Source organism: Clarias gariepinus, chromosome 28 (assembly GCF_024256425.1).
Source record: "Clarias gariepinus isolate MV-2021 ecotype Netherlands chromosome 28, CGAR_prim_01v2, whole genome shotgun sequence".
NCBI lineage: Eukaryota > Metazoa > Chordata > Actinopteri > Siluriformes > Clariidae > Clarias > Clarias gariepinus.
This window is the reverse complement of record NC_071127.1, coordinates 6,875,202-6,895,512: the sequence shown is the minus strand read 5'-3', so window position 1 is coordinate 6,895,512 and position 20,311 is coordinate 6,875,202. Positions and strand designations below refer to the sequence as shown.

Here is a 20,311-nt window from a genome sequence, read left to right as displayed (position 1 = left end):
TAAGCCTTCTTGTAATATACAGTAATTCTGATACCTATTCGTACATTTTGCCTTTTAGAGATGATTCAGCAGGTTTGTGTAGAGGAAAAAAGAATATTTTATTTTTATTAATTTATTTCTTTTTTTTTTCTCCTCCAACGGACACACCCTCTCTCTCTTGCGCGGTGCGCGCGCTCTCCACGAGGCGGCTCGGCGATGGCGCGTGCGCGCACTCGCTCGTGCGCGCACCCATCGCTCGCGCCCTGGTTTCAAGCTCGACGCCTTAAAAACGCCACATTTTTTATTTATTTGCTTATTTATTGTTAATAATTACAGGAATTTTTAAAAAGAGTAATTCAAAGAAAAGAGGAGAGGTGTGTGTTGTGTGTGTGTGTGGGGGGGAGGCAAATCAGGGCTGTGAAGATGAGAGCATGTCGGCATCTTTGTCACTTCCTCCACCTCCACGCCCATTCCTCTGGCTGAGTCCTGAACGCTGCATTCTCCCTAAATAGGGACCCTACTACCACATGGGTGGGTCTGTACGGGTTTTCATCCGCATGTGAAGATTTGATTTACAAGATAAATAATAAAAAAAAACAGCGTTTCTGCCCCTTCCTAAGCCTTCACAGTGCCTGACATGCGACGGTAATTTTACTATATACTTTTTCCATTTTCTCCTCTGACTCTGCTCTGCTAAACGTGCTACCACTGAGACATGTGAAGCCACCGCATCTTTTCCCGCAGCCTCACATGTCGGTGTTAAACACTATCCGCCCTCTCCTGCATACACGACCCCATTATTCTTTCTATGATTGACAGGGAAAAAAAAAGATAAAGAGAGACTACATCATCCTTTCCACCTTCAAAGCACATGACATTTTACTTTCTCCTGATGATAGAATATAGGTCGATAATGTGACGCGATAATATTGATGTTATGATAAATTGTGGGCAAATATCTCTAAGCTGTTTTATGAGATAAAAGATTGCAAACTATAAATATCTCCTTTTTTGTTTGTATTTTTCCCCAGATTTTCTCCCTTGTTTTAGTCCTATCCAATTCCCGCTCGTCACTAGCGGTCTCCCACATTAAGGCTGCTACTACCAATTAGGAAAGGTGAAAGACTCCATGTGACAGCCGACCGCATCTCGCAGACGCGTGTAGAGCCGCATTTATGTGAGAGCACTAAGTGCCTCACATTTCACCTCACTGAAAGAGCTCAGCCAATCAGCTCTCTCCAGGACCCCAGCTGCAGGAGGCTACAGCACCGTCTGGGAATTGATTTAGAGTTTTCTAGATGAAAGGGCGACCACGTAAAGTGCACCACTCGTTGGCATAAATGTCTCCTTTCCTAACGTATTATAGGCACTAGGTATGGTAAATCATCAGTCACCACCTGATACAATGTTATCATGATACTCTGGGGCCGATTTTGCATCAGGATATCATGATAATATCATATCGGCAAATTGAGATGCTATAAGTATTAGGACTGATTCAATGTTACATTTTTCCCAGATTTTGTTACAATTTTTAACCTTTAAAAAGTTTAATGAGTAATTAAATGCAGCCTATTTCTTATAACATTAGGTTTCTAAAAAAAACACACAAATGAGTTTAACATTTAAACTTAATTAATATTTTACTGAGAAGTGCGTATCACTGTCACCTGCCGTAATTATTATTTCTAAACAAACTTAGCAAATAAGTCACTCCTACCACACGGGATGCCGTGGTGATGTGTAAATACAGTATTTCAGAGTGCGCCACCTGTAGGATCATACAGAAATGGTTACATTTTACCTCAGACGCCTTTTGCCTCGCAATTCTTAAAGAACAACTTGACAGTAAGTGGGCGTGTGCGGCTTCTAACATAAGCACTCTGGGATTTTAACGCACTAGACTAATTAGCGCTCAAGGTGGCTTGAAACTTGTGTAAGCGTGTGTGTAATGAGTGGGTTCGAGACTAATCCACTCAGTTTGGAGAGAAGGGTCGATCGGAGGCTTTTAACTGATGCAATTTTTGCCAACGTAAGGCCATAAAAATGCGTTTCTGTTCCACCACTCGGAAGCTTCTTTGCTGAGTACAGAATCCTTTATATCTAAGGCTAATCGGCCAATCAAACTGTGAAAACCAGCCAATTCTGTTCCCTGGCTGATTGTCTGGTGCATCTCTGTTATAAATGTAAATGTACTTTTGTAAATGTAATGTACTTTTTTTTTTTAAGTGGCAAAGTGGGAAAATTGCAATTCGTAACTGAATTGATTTTCCCCCATCTCTAATAGACACCTGTGCATCACAGAAACATGCTTGTGTATTAAGATATGATGTGTCTTAATCATGGAAAATAGGCAAAAAAAAGTCTTATTTGTTCCCGACATATTTGACTGGAGAGTGCTGGTGAATTACGATGACATAATTGTTAGTATGGTAACAAATGGGCTGGGGCGTTACCATGGTAACCAGCCGTGTTGGTGACGAACTATCGTACAGTAGGTGTCGTCCGTGTATATGAAGACAGAGCATCACTTACTGTATAGTGTGCTGCTTTGGATGCAAGTAGATCTTGAGGTCATTTTTTTTTTATTTAGTGCCTGTGCTGAGAAAAGGTTTCTTTTGTAAATATAGTTATGTAGGGCGTAAATCTCACACATCCTGATTGTCATCATCTAAAGCACCATATTTCACTTTTGAATATAAAGAATTGACTACATAAATGATGACCTGCTGTATCGACATAATGTTTAGCCCTGTGTTGTGTGGTTTTGGGATGTGGCCAGCGGCTTTTACAGCAGGTTGAAGGATGATCTATCATGGAGGAGCTTCCCAAAGTTCCTCAGTGCCTCTCATACTGTAAGTTCTAAATAAACATAACCTGTTCAGGGGAAAACAGTTAAACCACAGTTGATTAAGTAAGTATTTAACCCTGGTATCAAGAATATAATCTTTGCTAGACCATCTGTCTTTTCTAAACCAGCTAATTTTATAAATTGATATAAACGATTAACTCCGTATTGTATGTACTATTCTCAACAGTTTAGAATGAGGATAATGATGTTTAGATAATACCATGCGATAATAAGTTTGAGATTAATTTGTTATTCTTTGACACTCGTGCGGATTAAACTTTGGCCATGCGTGCATTTTTTTTCTTCCTAAAACCAAGCTCCGGCGCTGTTCAATTTCCTTTTTTCCTCTCCACATAATGCAGTTATCCACGGTGTTTAAAGAACACAGGTCGTGACGCTCATTTAGTTAACCTACCATGCTGTGTGTTAGACATTTCCATACAGATCGCATTTTCTGGGTAATCCTTTCTCTTCTTCATGCTTATTGCGGTGGCTGTAAAAGTTATCTGTGTGTCATGGTGTAATAGAAAGTTCAAGGTGCGAATACTTTCACATATATAGAGGTCAACTACACATCCTGTACAGCTGTGATGAATAATTTAATGCTCCTCAGGGTTGCCAACACAAATAAAGTGTGCTCAAAAAAGTCTTTACATGATGTCACTAGATAACATCATAGACTAATTTACAATATTTTTTTGTCATGATCTTAAACATAAATTACTAATTAGATAACATATAGAAGAAAGGAAGAAGGAATAATTTTATCAGAATAGATATAGTTTACAATAACAGTTATTTCATAGATCATTTTATTTTGGTGGGGGTGGATACAGTAGCTCCACTAATCTCAGGAGCTATCGTTTGTTGTTGGTGGCAGAGATCCCCTGCTGGAGTTTCCCAAGGCAGCCTGGTCCCTGGTGGGGGGCCAGAACAAGAGATTTTCATAGATCATTACGAAAGAAAAAGAACTAAGGACCCGTATACCTTAAGGAAATCTGGGCTCTGGCCTGAAGCCAGGACTAGTAGCCAGTGGGTTAATGAGGGCCTGGTGATCTGCACCTAGTTCATGAGGCCCAAGCAGGCACATTCCAGATAAGCTCATAGCAACTAGTTTACCAATGGTATATTAGGTATATTACTCAGTTGAATAAGACAGTTCTTCTTTGGCTTTATGTCTGTGGACAAATTGTAACCGTTGTTTATGCTAATTTGGTTTTGGCCTAAATGGGGTCCTTGAATAAGGTATTAGAAGTTGCCGTCTTAGGAGACCTCTACCTGGGGATTTTAACACTCCTGGGTGATGACAGTTAAAGTGATTGGGAGGAACTACTGGCCCAATCTAAACCAGAGTAATATTTTATTATCAGGTGTCTGTGCTAATCACTGCTCATCCATAATTACGCACCACGTTTGACCAGAAGGATGGTTACGATTATGCTTGTTTTCAGGGCACCCTAGATTCCAGTTTCATGATGGATCATCTGGCTGTATCATTGGACTTGTGCCCATTTTTGACACTTAGGTAAAAAAGAAGCTGAGATGTCAACTGATCACCACCTGGGATAAAAGGTGGTAGGCAGGTTGAAAAAGAGCCTGAGCTTGTTTATGGGAGGAGTCTAATGAGTCCATGGAAAATGACTTTCATTCGTCTTTAAAGAAATTCTGGCAAACCGCCAGGCATTTTGGGGCGGGAACCAGGGCTTTGCCTTTGCTGTTTAAATTGGGGCTGGAGAACTGTAACCTCATCTGGGGACATAGTTGGACAGTGGATGTAGTACTGTGAGGACCCCCTAAATGCCTTCCTTTGGGAAAGTAGAGTTGGAGGCCTTAAAGGAGGACTTGGCCATTACCACAGCTAAGGTCACTGAGTTACTTAAATAATGCATTAGTGGCATGGTTCCTGAAGTGAATGAGATTTTTCCTTAGTTATTGAAGTCTATTGTGGCATCTTGACAGATACACCTTTTCAGTGTTGCTTGGAGGTCAGGCACATTTGGAGACATTGTTTGGTGAATCACACTGCTCAGTTTCCCTGAATAAGTCTATGCCAAGGTACTGGAGAGGAGCTGAAGAAAAGACAGGAGGCAGAGTTGGAGGTAGCAGAGCTGAAGATGTTGAGGTTCTCCTTGTGTGACAAGGATGGATAGGATCAAGAATGAGAAGGACAACCCATGTTCTTGAGAAGGACAACCCATGTTAGATCTTTTGGAGACAAAGTCAGAGAGGCCAGATTGAGGACATGTTCAGAGGAGAGATGGTGACTATATCGGTAAAAGGGATGCTGAGGTTTGAACTGCCAGGCAGGAGGTCTTGAGGAAGACCAAAGAGGAGATTTTGATGCAGTGAGAGAGGACATGAAGTTAGTTGGTGTGAGAGAAAAGGATGCAGAGGATAGGGTTAGAAAGAGGCAGATGACCCCTGTTGTTATTACAGTCAGGAGTCTGGTTTCTATCACAAAGATCTAGTTAGACTTGTTCCTTGTAGAGTAGCAGACATGTTTAGCCGGGGCAGTGACCAAGACGTAGCAATGTAGGTGTAGCAAGACGGTGGGTGTCCAGTGTGCTTTGCTGTGGTTTTCAGCTGAGTTTAAAACAAACAGAATGAGATTTAGCTCCCTTCAAGTCTAAGGCCCAGATTTTCAGCCGGAAAAGGGTGGATTCTTTAGGAGGGGAATAAGATACGGTACTGCCTCAAGTTTAAGTATCTTGGGAAATCGGTCAAAACTGAGGGTAGAGTTGAGTGAGAGATTGAGAGACAAATCAGTGGAGTCAGGTAGTAATATTGATGCAGTTTGTCTTCGTGAAAAAAAGGTTAAAATGAAAATCTTGTATTGGCTTGAAAGATTGCGGTTGTGGATACAAGCAGTAGGTTTAAATTTCCATTGCAAGTTTGGCCTTATCCTTAGAGATACAATCAGGTAGAGCTTAATAGTGAGTTATTGCTCCTTCACAACAAAAGGAACCAGTTAAGGTGGTTTGCGTATCTGTCTGAGATGCCTCCTTGATGAGTCCCTGGGGAGGTGTTTTGGGCATGTCCAACAGGGAGAACAAACACAGGACAGACCAAACACTAGACGGAGAGATTATATATCTCATCTGACCTTGGAGTGTGTGGGTATACCTGTGGTAGAACTTGAGGAGGTAGATAGGGAGAGGGAGGTCTGTGGAGGTCTGCTTCTCTGTGGAGGTCTCTGCTGTCCCGACATGGACCCAGATAAGTGGCAGAAAATAAATAGATGGATGGATAAAACTTTATTTGTTTAATTATGTATTTTCAGCAACCAAGTTTGTTACATATAAGAAAGCAAAAGAAATATTAATTGCTTCATTGTTTAATGAGATACAATGTAATTTCTAGGTTACCAAGTTAATCTTGTTCACAAACCTACATTTAAATTCAAATTTTAAATATAAATTTATCATCAGTCACAACGACAAGGTTATTTGTTCCGGTTCTGAGTGAATTAATAAAGTCACAATTAGGCAACACGTGAACAAACCGCTCCTGAAGCTGTAGTCGTTTTGAATAATTTAAGTGCTAATAAAATTTTTTGTGAGGATTTTTTTCCCCCCAGGTTCATCACTGCCATAGCAACTAGTGATGCTAACAGAGAGAAGCTCATACAGGAGGAGGAGGGGAGACAATAGACAGCTCCCATGGCGATGTACGAAAAGTGATGTGCAGGGATAAATATCGATCTTCTGATTTTAGTGGCTGAGTAAATAAATCTGCACGGACCGCATCTTGAACAGTTTTATAGTTATGGTCTGACAGCTTTATTGACGTTTTTACTCATGGAGACAGCTTTGAAGAAAGTAAAAGAGAGAAAGGAGGCATCTGAATGGGATATCAGTCAAAGTGGAAACACACACCTGAGAAAAGATGTAAAGAGAATATTTCTATTGTAATATACTTATTTAGAGATATATGATATTTAAGTGTATACTAATGTCCTTATTTGTATTCTTAAAATTAGGAGGTGGCTGCCTGAGGGGCATGGACTAAAACTAGAAAGACAACCTTCTACATGTAGTAGATGCACCTGGAGAGCATTAACTCAAGTTTTCTACTGTATAGGCACCCTAGACTGGCCATTTCTCTTCACTAGGACCACTTTCATTTCCTTGCTTTGTTCCTTAGAGCACTGCATCTCATTGCCCTAGAGGGCATTTTTCCCTTTTTAAAAAAATATATATTATTATTTTATTTGAATGGCTGCCATTGGAGTACTTCACCATGATTCCTTACACAACAGGGGAGTCTAAATGATACAGCATCTCTAGTTTTATTTACTAAAATGATCCCTCATTAGGGCACATTATCATGTTCTCTCAAATGTAAAGATATTCTAGAGACCACTGCTTCACCTTTTTTTATATGTAGGAGCATTTAGAGAAACATTGATCTCTTTTTCTTGCATGTAGAATCCCCCATCACAGGTAGGGGTGCCAACAGGATGCTGCATCTCACATAAAGAGCACTTTATTACATTTCCTAGTATGTAACAAGCACCCTAGAGGGCATTTAATCTTGCTCTTTATTTATTTGAATGGCAGCCATTAGGGAACTTCACCACACTTTTCTGCTGTAAGTGGGAACCTAGTGGACATCTTATGATGTTTTATTCAGCACAGGGTTCAGCCTGGAGGGCATTTCCGCTGTGTTTTTTTTTTTTTTTTTTTTTGGCTGGTTCATTCCTCATTAGTGTTCTTTATCAAAAAGAGTAGCTAAAGTACCTAACTTAACAAATATTAGATATTATGATAGGTTACAAGTGATTCACCTATATTGGGATTCTGCTATTGTAGAAATAAATAACATTAAACATTGTACCAAATCTATGTGTAACTATGATAAATTTTTTTTGTTGTTGTTGTAGGTTACAGCACAGTGGATAGTTTTAATTTAAAGTGACATCAAAAGATCATAACAACAATCGTGTTTTAGAAAACAATTCTAGGGTTTTTTTTTTTCATATGAGGTAACTCATCACTGACAGACATATTTAGTTTCAATGTGTAAAGACGCTCAGCACATCATCTGTATCAAGGTGTTAGTTGTAAGCATGCTGGGAGTTTGGACCCGTTTCAGCAGGACACACAGATGGAGGACACATCACACACATACATACACACACTGTGGAAGTAATGGACATGTTTGTGTGTGATACTGCAAGGTCAAATCCGAGTCTCCAACTTGCACTGTAAACTAGATGATTTATCTCTTTAAAGCAAAACCATTACACTCATGTATAAGATGAGCTGACAGACAGGAAGGTCAGACTACACAGACCACAGTCTCTTACTGAGTTTAAAATGAAGAAAAACAAGAAAGAAAGATAATAAAAAGACAATGAGAGACATACAGTTGTAGAAATAATTAAAAGACAAAATATCTACAATAATATAATATGACACAGATTGTAAAGTAAATAAGAACATATACAGAGGAGAAAAGAGATAAAAAAAGAGACATCCAAAAGAGGAAAGAGATACAAAGAGACATACAGAGGTAGTCAAGAGAAACTAAGACATCCAGAGGAGAAAAGAGAGACTAAAACAGACATCTAGAGGTGAAAAGAAATAAAAAGAGACATACAGAGGAGAAAAGATATACCAACAGAGACATACAGAGGAGAACAAAAAGGTGAGACTATAAAAAGAGACATAAAAAGGGATAAAAAAAAAAAAAAAAGTAAAGGAAAGGGAGTAAAAATAGAAAAGGGAGGAAAAGTAAGAAAGGAGAAAGACAGAAAAAAACTGAAATTTGTAAAATATGAGAGACATACAGAGAGGAAAAGAGAAAAGGATAAGTACGAGAGATACAGAAATACTGGGGAGAGAGTAGTGAGAAGAGGAAAAAACAAGTAAGAAAAAGGAAGACATGCTAAGAGGTAATACAGAAGGGAAAGAGAGAGAAAAAAGGATTGTGTGTTTGTGTGACAGTAACTGGGACAGTTCACGGTTTCTTACGCTTGGTTTTTACTTGATGAGGTGCCCGGGTGGTGAACTGTATTGTATTGTGAGAAACTGGGAATGGATAGACGACAGGACCAAATGAGAGAGAGAGAACCAAGGGAACGAAGTCAGAGCAGTTGTGTAGTTGATGCTCTCTGAAAGGTGTGACACAATAAACTAGGTCAGGACCAATGAGATGTATATTGAAAGCACAGACAGACAGACTGAGACACACACACACACACACACAGATAAAGAGAAACATGGCCGATAATACATTCTGCTCAGTTAAACAGTAGTTATTTGACCAGCTGCCGAGCCTGTTATTACGTCGTGTGTTATTGTGTTACAGTATTTATAACACACCTGCAGCTGTTCTTTGTGTTACGGTGATTGTGTTCTGGTTAATCCAGTGCCGCCGAGCTGGATTTATTTGTGTTGATGGTGTTTGAGCTCCACAAATGTCTCCATGACATTTCAGAACCATCACGCAGGGGTTTGATTATGTAAGCAGTCTGTCTGTTGGGCCACGAGGAAGATTTGCTCAGTCATCAGCACTCAGCAATCCGAATAATACCAATTTCTGTTACGCACATAGCCTCAAGTCAGAGGTCAGCTATATAAACCCAAATCACGTTATCATCACACAGCCACATTGTGTTCAGATTCCCAAAATGTTCTCGTAATAAGAATGTGAGAACTGTAAAAGTGTCAGTGCTAAATACATCGCAGCAACGTAGCGTTACAGTGTGATTAGCCAGTGCTCACGTATTCTCTCAGCAAACTGTAGCTGTCAGCTAGAGCTGTTGATTGGAATCAAATCGATTTCGGGACATTGCGATTTTCAATTCGATTCAGTAGCATTAACGTTTATTGTCAGCTCTATTTCTTACAGGTTTTGAATGATAAAAAAACCACTAAAAATATCTAATAAACACTAAAATGTTACTTGTGTTGTTTATTATTTAAATGTCACTTTTCATACAGTTAAAAAATTTGACGTGTTACTGTGAATGTGCGGAATGAAGGCGTGAGATCTCGTTTATTTAGTAGATTTCAGTTGCACACTCATAAGCGCGTATTAAAAAAATGTACAGCAGCATCTTTTGGATTTTGATATGAGCGAATGATTTTTTTATGATATAAGGGCGTTTCACATTTGAAATGTTAAGTAGATCTTCTCTTCCCGTGGGCCGATTGTGATGAAACAGAAGTCTATAAGTTACCTCAAGCTCGGCCAAACACACCTGTAAAATCCGTTCAGTAGTTTTTACGTGACGTGCACAAACAGACATCTTGAGGTGTTCTATTGCTCATCTTACGTCTCCACAAATTATTTTTTCGCAAACATCATCACTGTACAGACACGCCCAGTTTACAGTTTTATTATATGTATAGATTTTAAATATTTTTTGCTACTTTGCACATTCATGTGTTTAATCCTGGATAATTCTGAAGGACAAGGCAAAGTGATTCACACTATAACATGCCCTTCTTTTCTTTTCTTTTTTTTCTTTTTAGTTGCAAGATGATTTTTTTTTCTCTAAGGGCGTGTCCCAATATGTCTATTAAAAATATATATTATATTGAATTCACTGAGAAGTCAATAGACAGCTCATATTCCCGTATGCTGGTACATGTTCGGGTAAATATAGTGAATATGCAGGTGACCAGGTACAGTATGTACACACACACACACACACACACACACACACACACACACACACACACACATAAACCTGGGCAAGGATGGACAGATGGTCATTTTTCTGATTGAATAGGCAAATGAAAGGGCAGGCACTGGTGGAGTGAGAGCTGCAAGAGTGCACTCACCACACACACACACACACACACAGACACACACACACACAGAATGTACTTATCCACTGCTTTAAATAACACTAGTGCAGATAATCAGTTTTCTGGAAAAAAAAAATTGTCTTTTATATCTGTCTGGAAAATATAAAAAGAGTGAAAGTATAACAAATTTATTTTATTATTATAGAAAATAAATATATTATATATACATTATAGACAGATGATGAAAATCCCACACGAACATCCTTGTTATTTCAGTCTTATTTTAGAGGTTTGTGCTTATGTGACTCATAGTCTTAAAGAAGAGAGATGAGATTTCACAGCTGATTCTCTCTTCGCTGTGTGTCGCCTCTGTCTCGGTCTCTTGCTCCTGAAATTTGCTCTGTCATTCTACTCTCTCTCTCTCTTTCTCTCTCTCTTTCTCTCTCTCTCTCGGCGTCTGAATTCTTTTACCTCAGTGTTTTCTTTGTCTCAAATGATCTCTCGCTTCCCTCCTCCCCCACATGCCTCCCTTCACACATTCCTTCCATCCTCTCTCTCGTTTTTTCTTTTCTTTTTTTTTTCTTTTTCCTGCCCAGCACTTCTCCTTGCCTGGATACAAGGTCCAGCTGTTCCCGTGTATTATCGGTGTAACACCTCCACCCTCTTTCACTCACCTTCTCTCTCTCTCTCTCTCTCTTTGACTCCATGTAGAATTTGGATCTAATACAGTTTATCACTGTGTCTTTCTCTCTTTCTCTGTCTTCGTTGCTGCAGTGATTTCTGTGCAAAATATTGATGAATCAGGGAGGAGGCTGTTTGGCTCGCTGGCTTGAAGCCATGTACTGTAGATCCTTCCCACCTCTTCCTTTTTTTTTCTCCTGTGTCTCTCTCTCTCTCTCTCTCTCTCTCTCCAAACCTTTGTCCACACCCTTCCCTGTGAATTGCTGTGTCTGAATCCGTAACAGAAAACCCGCAGGTTCATAAATATATAAATGTTCGCAAGGATCTGACTTGGAAAATCAGTGCAGGATTATTTGCCATATGTCAGCGTTCTTTACATTTTTTTTCATCCTTTTCATCAGTCCTTTCTGTTCAGCACAAAGAGAAGAGGCTGTCGGACGACCTGCAGACAGACGGCAGCTCTTAAAGGGCCAGCGTCATTGCATCGGCTTGCCAGAAAGCCAAAGTCGGCAAAAAGAGCTGTTTCTTCAATAATTTATTATTCAATCATTATTAGTTAATGCGACTAAAAAGCTTAAATCGTATTCCTAGAAATATACTCATCGTCTATATCGCTTTATTCTGTATACAGGGTCGCGCGATGCCTGGAGCCTATCCCCCGAGACTTTTGACATGAGGAGGGGTACACCCTATACAGGGTGCCATCTCAGGGTGCACACACTCGTTCACACACAATTAGACTAATCTCAATGTCTTTGGACTGTGGGGGAGACTGCAGTACCCAGAGGAAACCCACCAAGCACCAAGGGGGAACATGCAAACTCCATGCACATAGAGGTGGGAATCGAACCTGGCCTGGAATTGAACCCGGCCCCTGGAGGATTGAGGGGATGGTGCTAAGCACTAAGCCACTGTGACGCCCAGAAATGTAGTCGTCCTTCTTTATTTCCTTCATTTCTTCCTTCCTTCATTCATTTATTCTTATTCAATAAGAGCTTTATTCCTGTCACAGTCAAGGTGGATCTAGAGCCTATCCCAGAATCTGAATACACCCGAGATTAGACACCGATCTTTTAAATTGTAGCATACACACAGTCACACCTACGGACACTGTACCATAGTCAATCCACACACAGGCATGGTTTTTGGGAGTTGAGAGTAAACCCAGAGGAAACCCACACAGAGACAGTGAGGTAAAAAATAACATTTGATAAAAAATGGAACCTTAAGTGATTCCTTCTTTATCCATTAACACTTTCAGCTAGGCATGTATGGTTATTTGATTTCTCCTCTTCCGATTTCAGATCAGATTGACAGTGATACTAACAGTAGTGGTGGTGACGGGGTTCTTATTTGGATCATCTCCACTCTCCACGTCTGACGTGCAGCCTGGTTTATCAGGGGAATATTCAGTAAATAAATGTGTGTTGGGGGTTTAGTACGAGCTGTGGCTGTCTAACACAGTGCATTGCGCACAGATGGCTGACTGAGTCTGATAATCATGGATCTGTGTGAATAACGAGGCTCTGGAGAGACTGGATTGGATTTATAACAGCATCATCACTCATCCTGGCTATATTCCATGCGCTAGCGTTTTGATAAAGCAAGTTATTACGTTGGATTTGTTTGTTGGTAAAACCGTTCTTTATATGTTCAACTGGTACTTTAACCAGCAGCTTGTTAGGAAGCTTTGTAGCTCTGGGGTTTAAACCCCTGACCTTCTTTCTGACCAATAACTCAGCGCCCTACCTGTTAATCCACCACTGCCAGAGAAAATCCACCCTGTCCGTTAAGAGATACAGTCTGACCATCGAGACTACAGTCGGGTTCAGTAGGGACACTCATTTCTTACATGCTACATTTTTACTGTAGTTAAAAGCGCATTCGCTGATTAAAGCAGGACATGTAAAGGACAAGCAGATTTTACACACACATACTGTACAGTACAGTGACTGGAAGCAGGCAGAAAAATGACAAGACAGGTTATACGTACTGACACGTCGACACAACAACACATACAATACACAGAGTGAGGGACGAACAGAAGGACATATCAGGGTCACACCCTTCCAGAGGCCATGTTTTGCATAGAGGTATTAAAAGCAGGCAACGGCAAAAGACTTCCTAATTCAGGAAGTCATCAACAGCGCAGCAGGTCTACGAGTGAATGCTGATTATTGGTTCATGAGCAGCAGATGGTAGTTTAATGCGCTATACATTATACATGACAGCATGTATCACAATAACATTGCATTCTGTGGGGGCTAAGATTAATGGATCTTGTATTGATTTTTGTTTGTTTTTGTTTTGTGTTGTACTGCTATCTATCTATCTATCTATCTATCTATCTATCTATCTATCTACTGAGATTTTTTGTGGTTTGCTACTTTATACATTACACAGTGAATACTCTGTGATGTTAAATAGCTTAGATATTGTTAAATATTTACTGATATCCTACTGTAGCTATGTATAATATGCATTGGTAGCACAGTGGGAGGTTTCTCTCCTGCCATGCAGAAGGCCCAGGTTTGATTCCCAATCACTGCCCAAACCCCAGCCACTGGATGCAGTGCCGGTCCCAAGCCCAGAAAAAAGTGAGGTTTGCGTCAGGAAAGGCGTAAAAATGGTGCTACGTTGTTGTGTAGGTTGAACAGCTGTGGTGACCCCTCAGTGGGAGCAGCCGACATTCTGACAACATACTGTCGATACGGTATGTTCAGCCTTTTTGTTTGAATACTGCCCAGTACTGTGTAGTACTAGTAGAATTTGGTGTCACAACTTGTCCTGAACCGTGTTTACATGGTGTCAGGGCACATTATACTGCTGAGAAAGACCACTGACATCATTAAACACCATCTCCATGAAGGGGTATAACAATGTTTGGGTAGGTGGTGCATGTCCACATCATCCACATGAATGGCAGGACCCAAGATTTTCCAGCAGATCATCGCCCAGAGAATCACACTGCCTTCTTCCACACTGCCTTCTTCCACATCCTGGTGAGGTGTATTCCACAGGAAAGTGATGTACACACACACACACCTAGCCTTCCATAAGATGTAGATGAAAACGTGATTTATGGGATCAGAACAGATGGACTAGCGTGCTCTCTCCACATTGAGATTGAGTCCTGGTGCCCATGACCTCGTCTCTGGGTTACCCTTTGTCCTACCTTGAACCACTTTTGGTAGATCCACTTTAACTTTAACAACCGTTTCACTTGTTGCCTAATATTTCCTTCCTCATGACATTGTCATTGTCATAGGTAAAGTGTTATTAACTTCAGCGCTCAGTGTTTCTACTGCTATGGCTTATTGGCGTATATTCAGTTAATCCATATATATATATATATATATATATATATATATATATATATATATATATATATATATAAAGATTGTTTTGATATTATCCATGTTTTTTTTGCCTTTCCCTATGTCCAGCATTTATTCTTATACATACGTCGTTTTTTTATTATTTACATTTATAGTATACATATCCACATATTTTTATATTTAAATCAGGTTTGGATTACTGTACCATATGTACAGTACTGTGCAAAAGTCTTGCACATGCAAATAACTTTTATAGGTCAAAAATGTCTTTAAAAAATAAGTAAATAAATAAAAAACAATAAAGCCTAGAAAAAATCATTAATGAAACAAAGTCATTATTTGGTTAAACAACGATCCATTATATTGTTTTTGGGCTGCTGTCAAGGAGTCGTCACAGCGGACCATTCGATCAACACACAATCTGGCACAGGTTTAACGCTGGATGCCCTTCCTGATGCAACCGTCCCATTTTATCTGTTCTTGTGACCGGCGCTGTGTCCATTGGCTGGGAATTGAACCCAGGTTTTCCATATGCCAGACGACACTCTTTAGTGTCAGGTACAATTTGTGCTGTTTTATAACAAAGTTTTACTAAGCATCCTGCAGAACCACACACAGTTTTTGCGAGGATATTAACTGTTGCACTGTTGAACTCAGCAGCTTCCCTTTTTTCTAAAAAGTGCCCGCTTGTATAATGTGCTGCTACAAATATTTTTTTCCTGTAACTTTATATACTAATGATTGGACATCAAAAAGGTTTTTGTGCTAATGCAATAATAAACTTATTTAAAGAAAATATATTCATAGGAAAGTTTGTGTGTGTAGTTACGTTATTTTAGGTTATGCATATTGAGTTAATATTTGCTTTTGTCTGTGTTGTCCAGTTTCTCTGGAAACATTTACTAAAAAGTTCAATTTTTTGTGATTAGAGCTTCGTCTTAGGACAGTAATGGAAGGGAAAGTGTGTGTGTGTGTGTGTGTGTGTGTGAGGTGACCGCTGCTGCCAATAGAGGACCAGTTTCTAGAGAAAAAGAAATTTCTTATGCAACACACACACACACACACACACACACACACACACACACACACACTTGAACTGCCTGGTGTACACCAGAACATGGTCAATTTCAATGTGTGTTTTGAGCAACTTCCCTTATAAGGGCACTTGAGTAAATCGCTATGCATGAGACATACTACAATACCAGTTAATAAGCAGAAGTAAAAGTTGTGCAAAGTTAAACAGAGTAAACGTGCTCATGTTATGACTATATTCACTAAATATGTCCATTACAGAAAGCCTTGAGCAATAAGAACATCACAAATATGTGCTGGTTTCATACAGGAAGCTCTCCGGAAACCCTTTCCTTCCCCTTTCTCAGTCAGTCCTGTGTTTATTATCTCTGTCTGGTGTTTATTATACCAGAAGCATTTCAAAGCCAGTATCTTGTCTCTAAGGAAGGACAGATTATGGGTGAGATGGTGAGTTAGAGGTGATGCAGATGACGGGAACATGCAGCTGTTTATGTATAAATAGATCCGCAGTGTCTTTCGAGGTGAGCGTCTGATGCTAATCTGGCGGCTATGATGCTGTTTGTTAGCTTCCTAGCTCTAGTTCACAACCAAAGACACAAATTAGAACATTCTGGGAAAAGGGGGTAAATTCTGTACAGTTTATTTACCTTGCATGAGGATGGTAATGAGAACTCTCGTTGCATCAGTGATCGAAAGGTCAGTGAACGTGAAGAATACTCTCGGATAACTGAATCACTTCCGTTTCACTGCTGCGTCCTCACAGACTGAATCCAACTTAAAATGGAGCACCAGGACATGATGAATTCCGGACAATACGGCTCTGGGGAGGACGTGGCGTCCCCAATGGCTGACGTGACCCTCGACGACGGGCCTCAAGAGGACATGAAGAACGGGACGCCGGCTGACACGATGCCTACGGACGGCCCGGGAAAAGGTCAGTAAGAGGACACAGCTGATTCTGATTTAACTGCAAACATACACCACTTTTATTTGGGGTCACATTCGCCTAGCTGGCTATTGCTTTAAGATACTAAAATTATTAAGTCTTTATCTTTTATCATTTTGAATTCTTTAATATTTAGCATTTCAACAGGAATGTTAACGTGATTAACATTTATATATAACATGCAGCTTTAGTATTCCTCATGTACAGATTGTTCGTGTAAGATATTAAGAAGAAAACACACAGACAGCAGGACATTCGTGTGAAATTAACATCATAAATCCGAATTTGAGAATATGCTTAAACAAACAAAAAGAAAAAGTGTTTAGCTGAAAATGATTTAATTTTGTGTGTATCTTGACTGCATTTTGTTTTTTTGTTGTTGTTTTAATAGACCTCTGGGGTCAGAATGACTCGTAAAGCTTTAGCTCAAAACTAAAAAAAGGACGCTTCAAGCTCAGATGTGGAGAAAATGTTTAACATTCACACACATCTTCTCCGCAAATGTTTGTTAAAAGATTCATTTTTTTTTCAATGTATGTAAGTCGAGAAAAACCTGTTCTCAACCAACGGACCTCAACCAACGCCACCAGGTTACCAAGCGCTGTTGATGCCGTGATGGTGTTTATGTCATCAAAACAATACAACTTTTTGTAGGAGAAAAAGGTTGTACAGTGTGAAGGTTCAGTAGGATAATGTATTTTGATGTATCTCACACTTTAAACTGAAATATTTGTTCGGGAATTATGACTAATGAAGCAATACTCACACAGACCTTTACAAAAAACGGCACCGGCGCCGAGGATGCTCATTCAGATTAGACTACAGTAACTCAGTTTTTTATAATACATTATAATATAACCTTGGGTGTGTGATGAGGAGTGAGTGACCGTGGCGTTGTCCCTTCAGCGCTCAGCTCTGTGGTTGGATCGGATTCGAGCGAGGGCACGAGGGACGCCATGAAGGTTTTCACGTCCTGACCAGTCGTCTCACGAGACTGAAGGAGAAAGAGACGATGAGCCTTGTTTGTGGTTCAGTAGAGAAAGATATTATATAATATTTTTTTATAACATTGCACCATAGTTGAAATAACAGCATGTGTAAGTTGTGTTGATGTTATGATGTGATGCTTCACTTTAATTGATGCTGAATGAGGTCAAGTCACACACAGAGATTACATTTATTTATTTCTCTGCCTTCAAATCTGTAGCCAAACGATTCCTTTATACCAATTTTTATTTTACCTGCAACATTAAAAAATAAAATAATAATAATAATAATAATAATAATAATTCAGATCAAGAGAGTGGTTCTTTAGCTAATGCCATCTGAAGAAAAATGTCTGTTTTTCAAAAAAATAACGATTAAGCATATCCATTTTAGATAAATGTAGCTTCCATATAAGTAACAAGAACTGGATCTTCTTTTCTTTTTAAATTTTCAAGAAGACCTTTCTCTCACAGAGGAGACAGAGGAGTCAAAGCCTGAACCCACCTCTCTAGACAAAGTGGCAGAGGGTACGGAGCCCAAAGCTGCCCCCAGTCACGAGGAGGTGGTGTCTGGTATGCCACCATAAATCACATCACTGCTTTATCCTGCAACCTCCGTTTGCTTTCCAGAGCTGCTCCCTTTTCTTGGCTTCATCACCAGCACCTTCCTTTATCCCGCTGCTTCAGCTTGCATTTCGAGTTCCAATCCGTGTTAACCCAGCTTTTTTTTCCTTCTGAAGGATGGACAAATAATTTTAATCTAGGAAACGGTCTTTTTTTTGGAATGAGTATATCACAATGAGAAGCGTTTTCTAGACTTATTAAAAGGTATAAATTAAAGAAATAGTATTTCAGGTTTGTCCATCCAGGCGTATTACATTGCAGAAAAAGTTTTTATTGCATTTATTATCTGTGTACCAGCTCTCTTCCAATATGAATGGGATGATAACTGGTGCTTACAGTTATCCCTCTAAAACTGCTTACGCCTTCCTAGGAAAAACATTTAGCATTAATTTTTGTTGCGTTTCCTATTAAGAGTTTTATTTGAATTCAAATAGTGATTTTGTAATCAGTGCAAAGAAATACATCTCAGGAAAAAAATTATCAGCTTTTTTTTGTTTATTTGTATTTATGAGATTACCAACCTTAACTTGTGTGGATTTTCTTTATTTTAAGCTTTGTCTTATTCTAATGGTCACTTCTTTTACAGTCCTGTTGAATTCTTGGTTCCGATTGGTCATAAGTTTGCGATTCATTTACTATAACTGAAATGCTGCAAGAAGTCTTTAGTCTTAGTCCTACTTTGAAAGAGTCAAAGGTACAGTAAAGCTGTAACTATATTTTATACCTTGAAGAAAGAGAGAGAAAGAGAGAGAGAGAGAATGCGAGAGTGAGAACACCAACTTGTTTTTTGTACATTCTTTTGTACATTAAGTTTAATCTTTGGTGTTTAAAAGCATGCAAAGGTATAAGAGGAAAAATAAAAACATATCAGGACATGATGGAATAGAAAAATAATCAACTGCAGTTCCATTACACACCTTGTCAATGATTAGCACACATCTTACTTATTTAGGTTAAGGTATCTGCCTTGGTTAAGACCATGTATAATCCAAACAGTAAATGCCAAAAAATCTGTTCAATAATTTTAGATTTGATTCATAATGATCTCATAAAAGTATTATTAAATAAATATATAAAGCATATATTCACTTGCTAAGATTTCTGCAACCAAATTACTTCACTTTATTTAACTATATACTGTATTAGGTCACAATGTTGTTTCCAGGGTTGAGGGTTCGGGTCCTGCATCAGTTTGGTGTAATCAGTCGCCGTGCTTGTTGGGTTTCCTCCTGATACTCCGGTTTCCTCCCACAGTCCAAAGACATGCAGAGTAGGTTAATGTTTCCAAATTACCTGCAGTAAGGGTGTGCATGCTTTTGCCCTGCAGTGGACTGCCACTCTGTCCAGTGTGTATTAACTCTTTGTATGCCACAGGATAACAACATGATTTGTGGTTCAGTAATTAGAAGAAGATTCCTTTTTTCTTTTTTTCCCCCTATGTCTCTAATACAGGTTTAGGGTACGCTTAATGTCTGGAGTGCTCCGGGTCAGTCCACAGAAGTGAATTTAATGTCGATAATGACTAATGGGTGAGAGTAATGAGTCTCAGGAGCACATGAGGTACAGGTTAGGGATACATGCCGAGTGACCATCTCATCTGATGCACTGATCAATGACAGTTAAAACCTGTTGTTATACTGTAACTGCTGCAGCAATCTCATCAATCTTGGTATGGCTGGTAATCAAGTCTGTTAAAGATAATGGACTTTGGACCATTAGACCTCTCACATCCCTTTGTTGGAGCTTGCTGGAAGCCAAATGAGAAAAATGAGAGTGCCATTAGACAAGATTTAAATATTTAATGTGACAGAGCTTGTTGCTGATGCTAGTGGGTCTGTGACCTTAATGGCTCTTAGATCAGAGTAGACATATCTACATTTTTTCGATATTTTGGTCCGTCCATGTGCAAGAGATACTCCCCACCCTGGACATATATTCATCATTTCTATAGCGGTTACTTAAATGGGTTGGGTTGCCACACACTACGGGCAATTTGGGAACCCCAGTTAGCCTAACCTGCATGTCTTTGAACTGTGGGAGGAAACCGAAGATCCAGGAGGAAACACACCAATCACAGAGAGAACAAGCAAACTCCATGCACATACAGATCCGAG

At 39.5% G+C, this 20,311-nt stretch overlaps 1 protein-coding gene across 8 annotated transcripts in view; it reads left to right on the top strand.

Moving 5' to 3' along the window:
• maptb (microtubule-associated protein tau b) overlaps window positions 1-20,311 on the top strand; it is a 44,045-nt gene that overhangs the window by 437 nt on the left and 23,297 nt on the right. For 4 of the 8 annotated variants that reach the window (XM_053490488.1, XM_053490486.1, XM_053490480.1 and 1 more), the window contains exons 2-3: window positions 16,405-16,575; window positions 18,030-18,146. In XM_053490488.1, the coding sequence (XP_053346463.1) occupies window positions 16,422-16,575; window positions 18,030-18,146 (271 nt within the window). In that variant the 5' untranslated portion in view covers window positions 16,405-16,421. Of the gene's footprint in view, window positions 1-15,995; window positions 16,163-16,327; window positions 16,576-18,029; window positions 18,147-20,311 lie in introns of those variants that run through there. The other 4 variants (XM_053490481.1, XM_053490482.1, XM_053490483.1 and 1 more) reach the window with 4 other exon arrangements.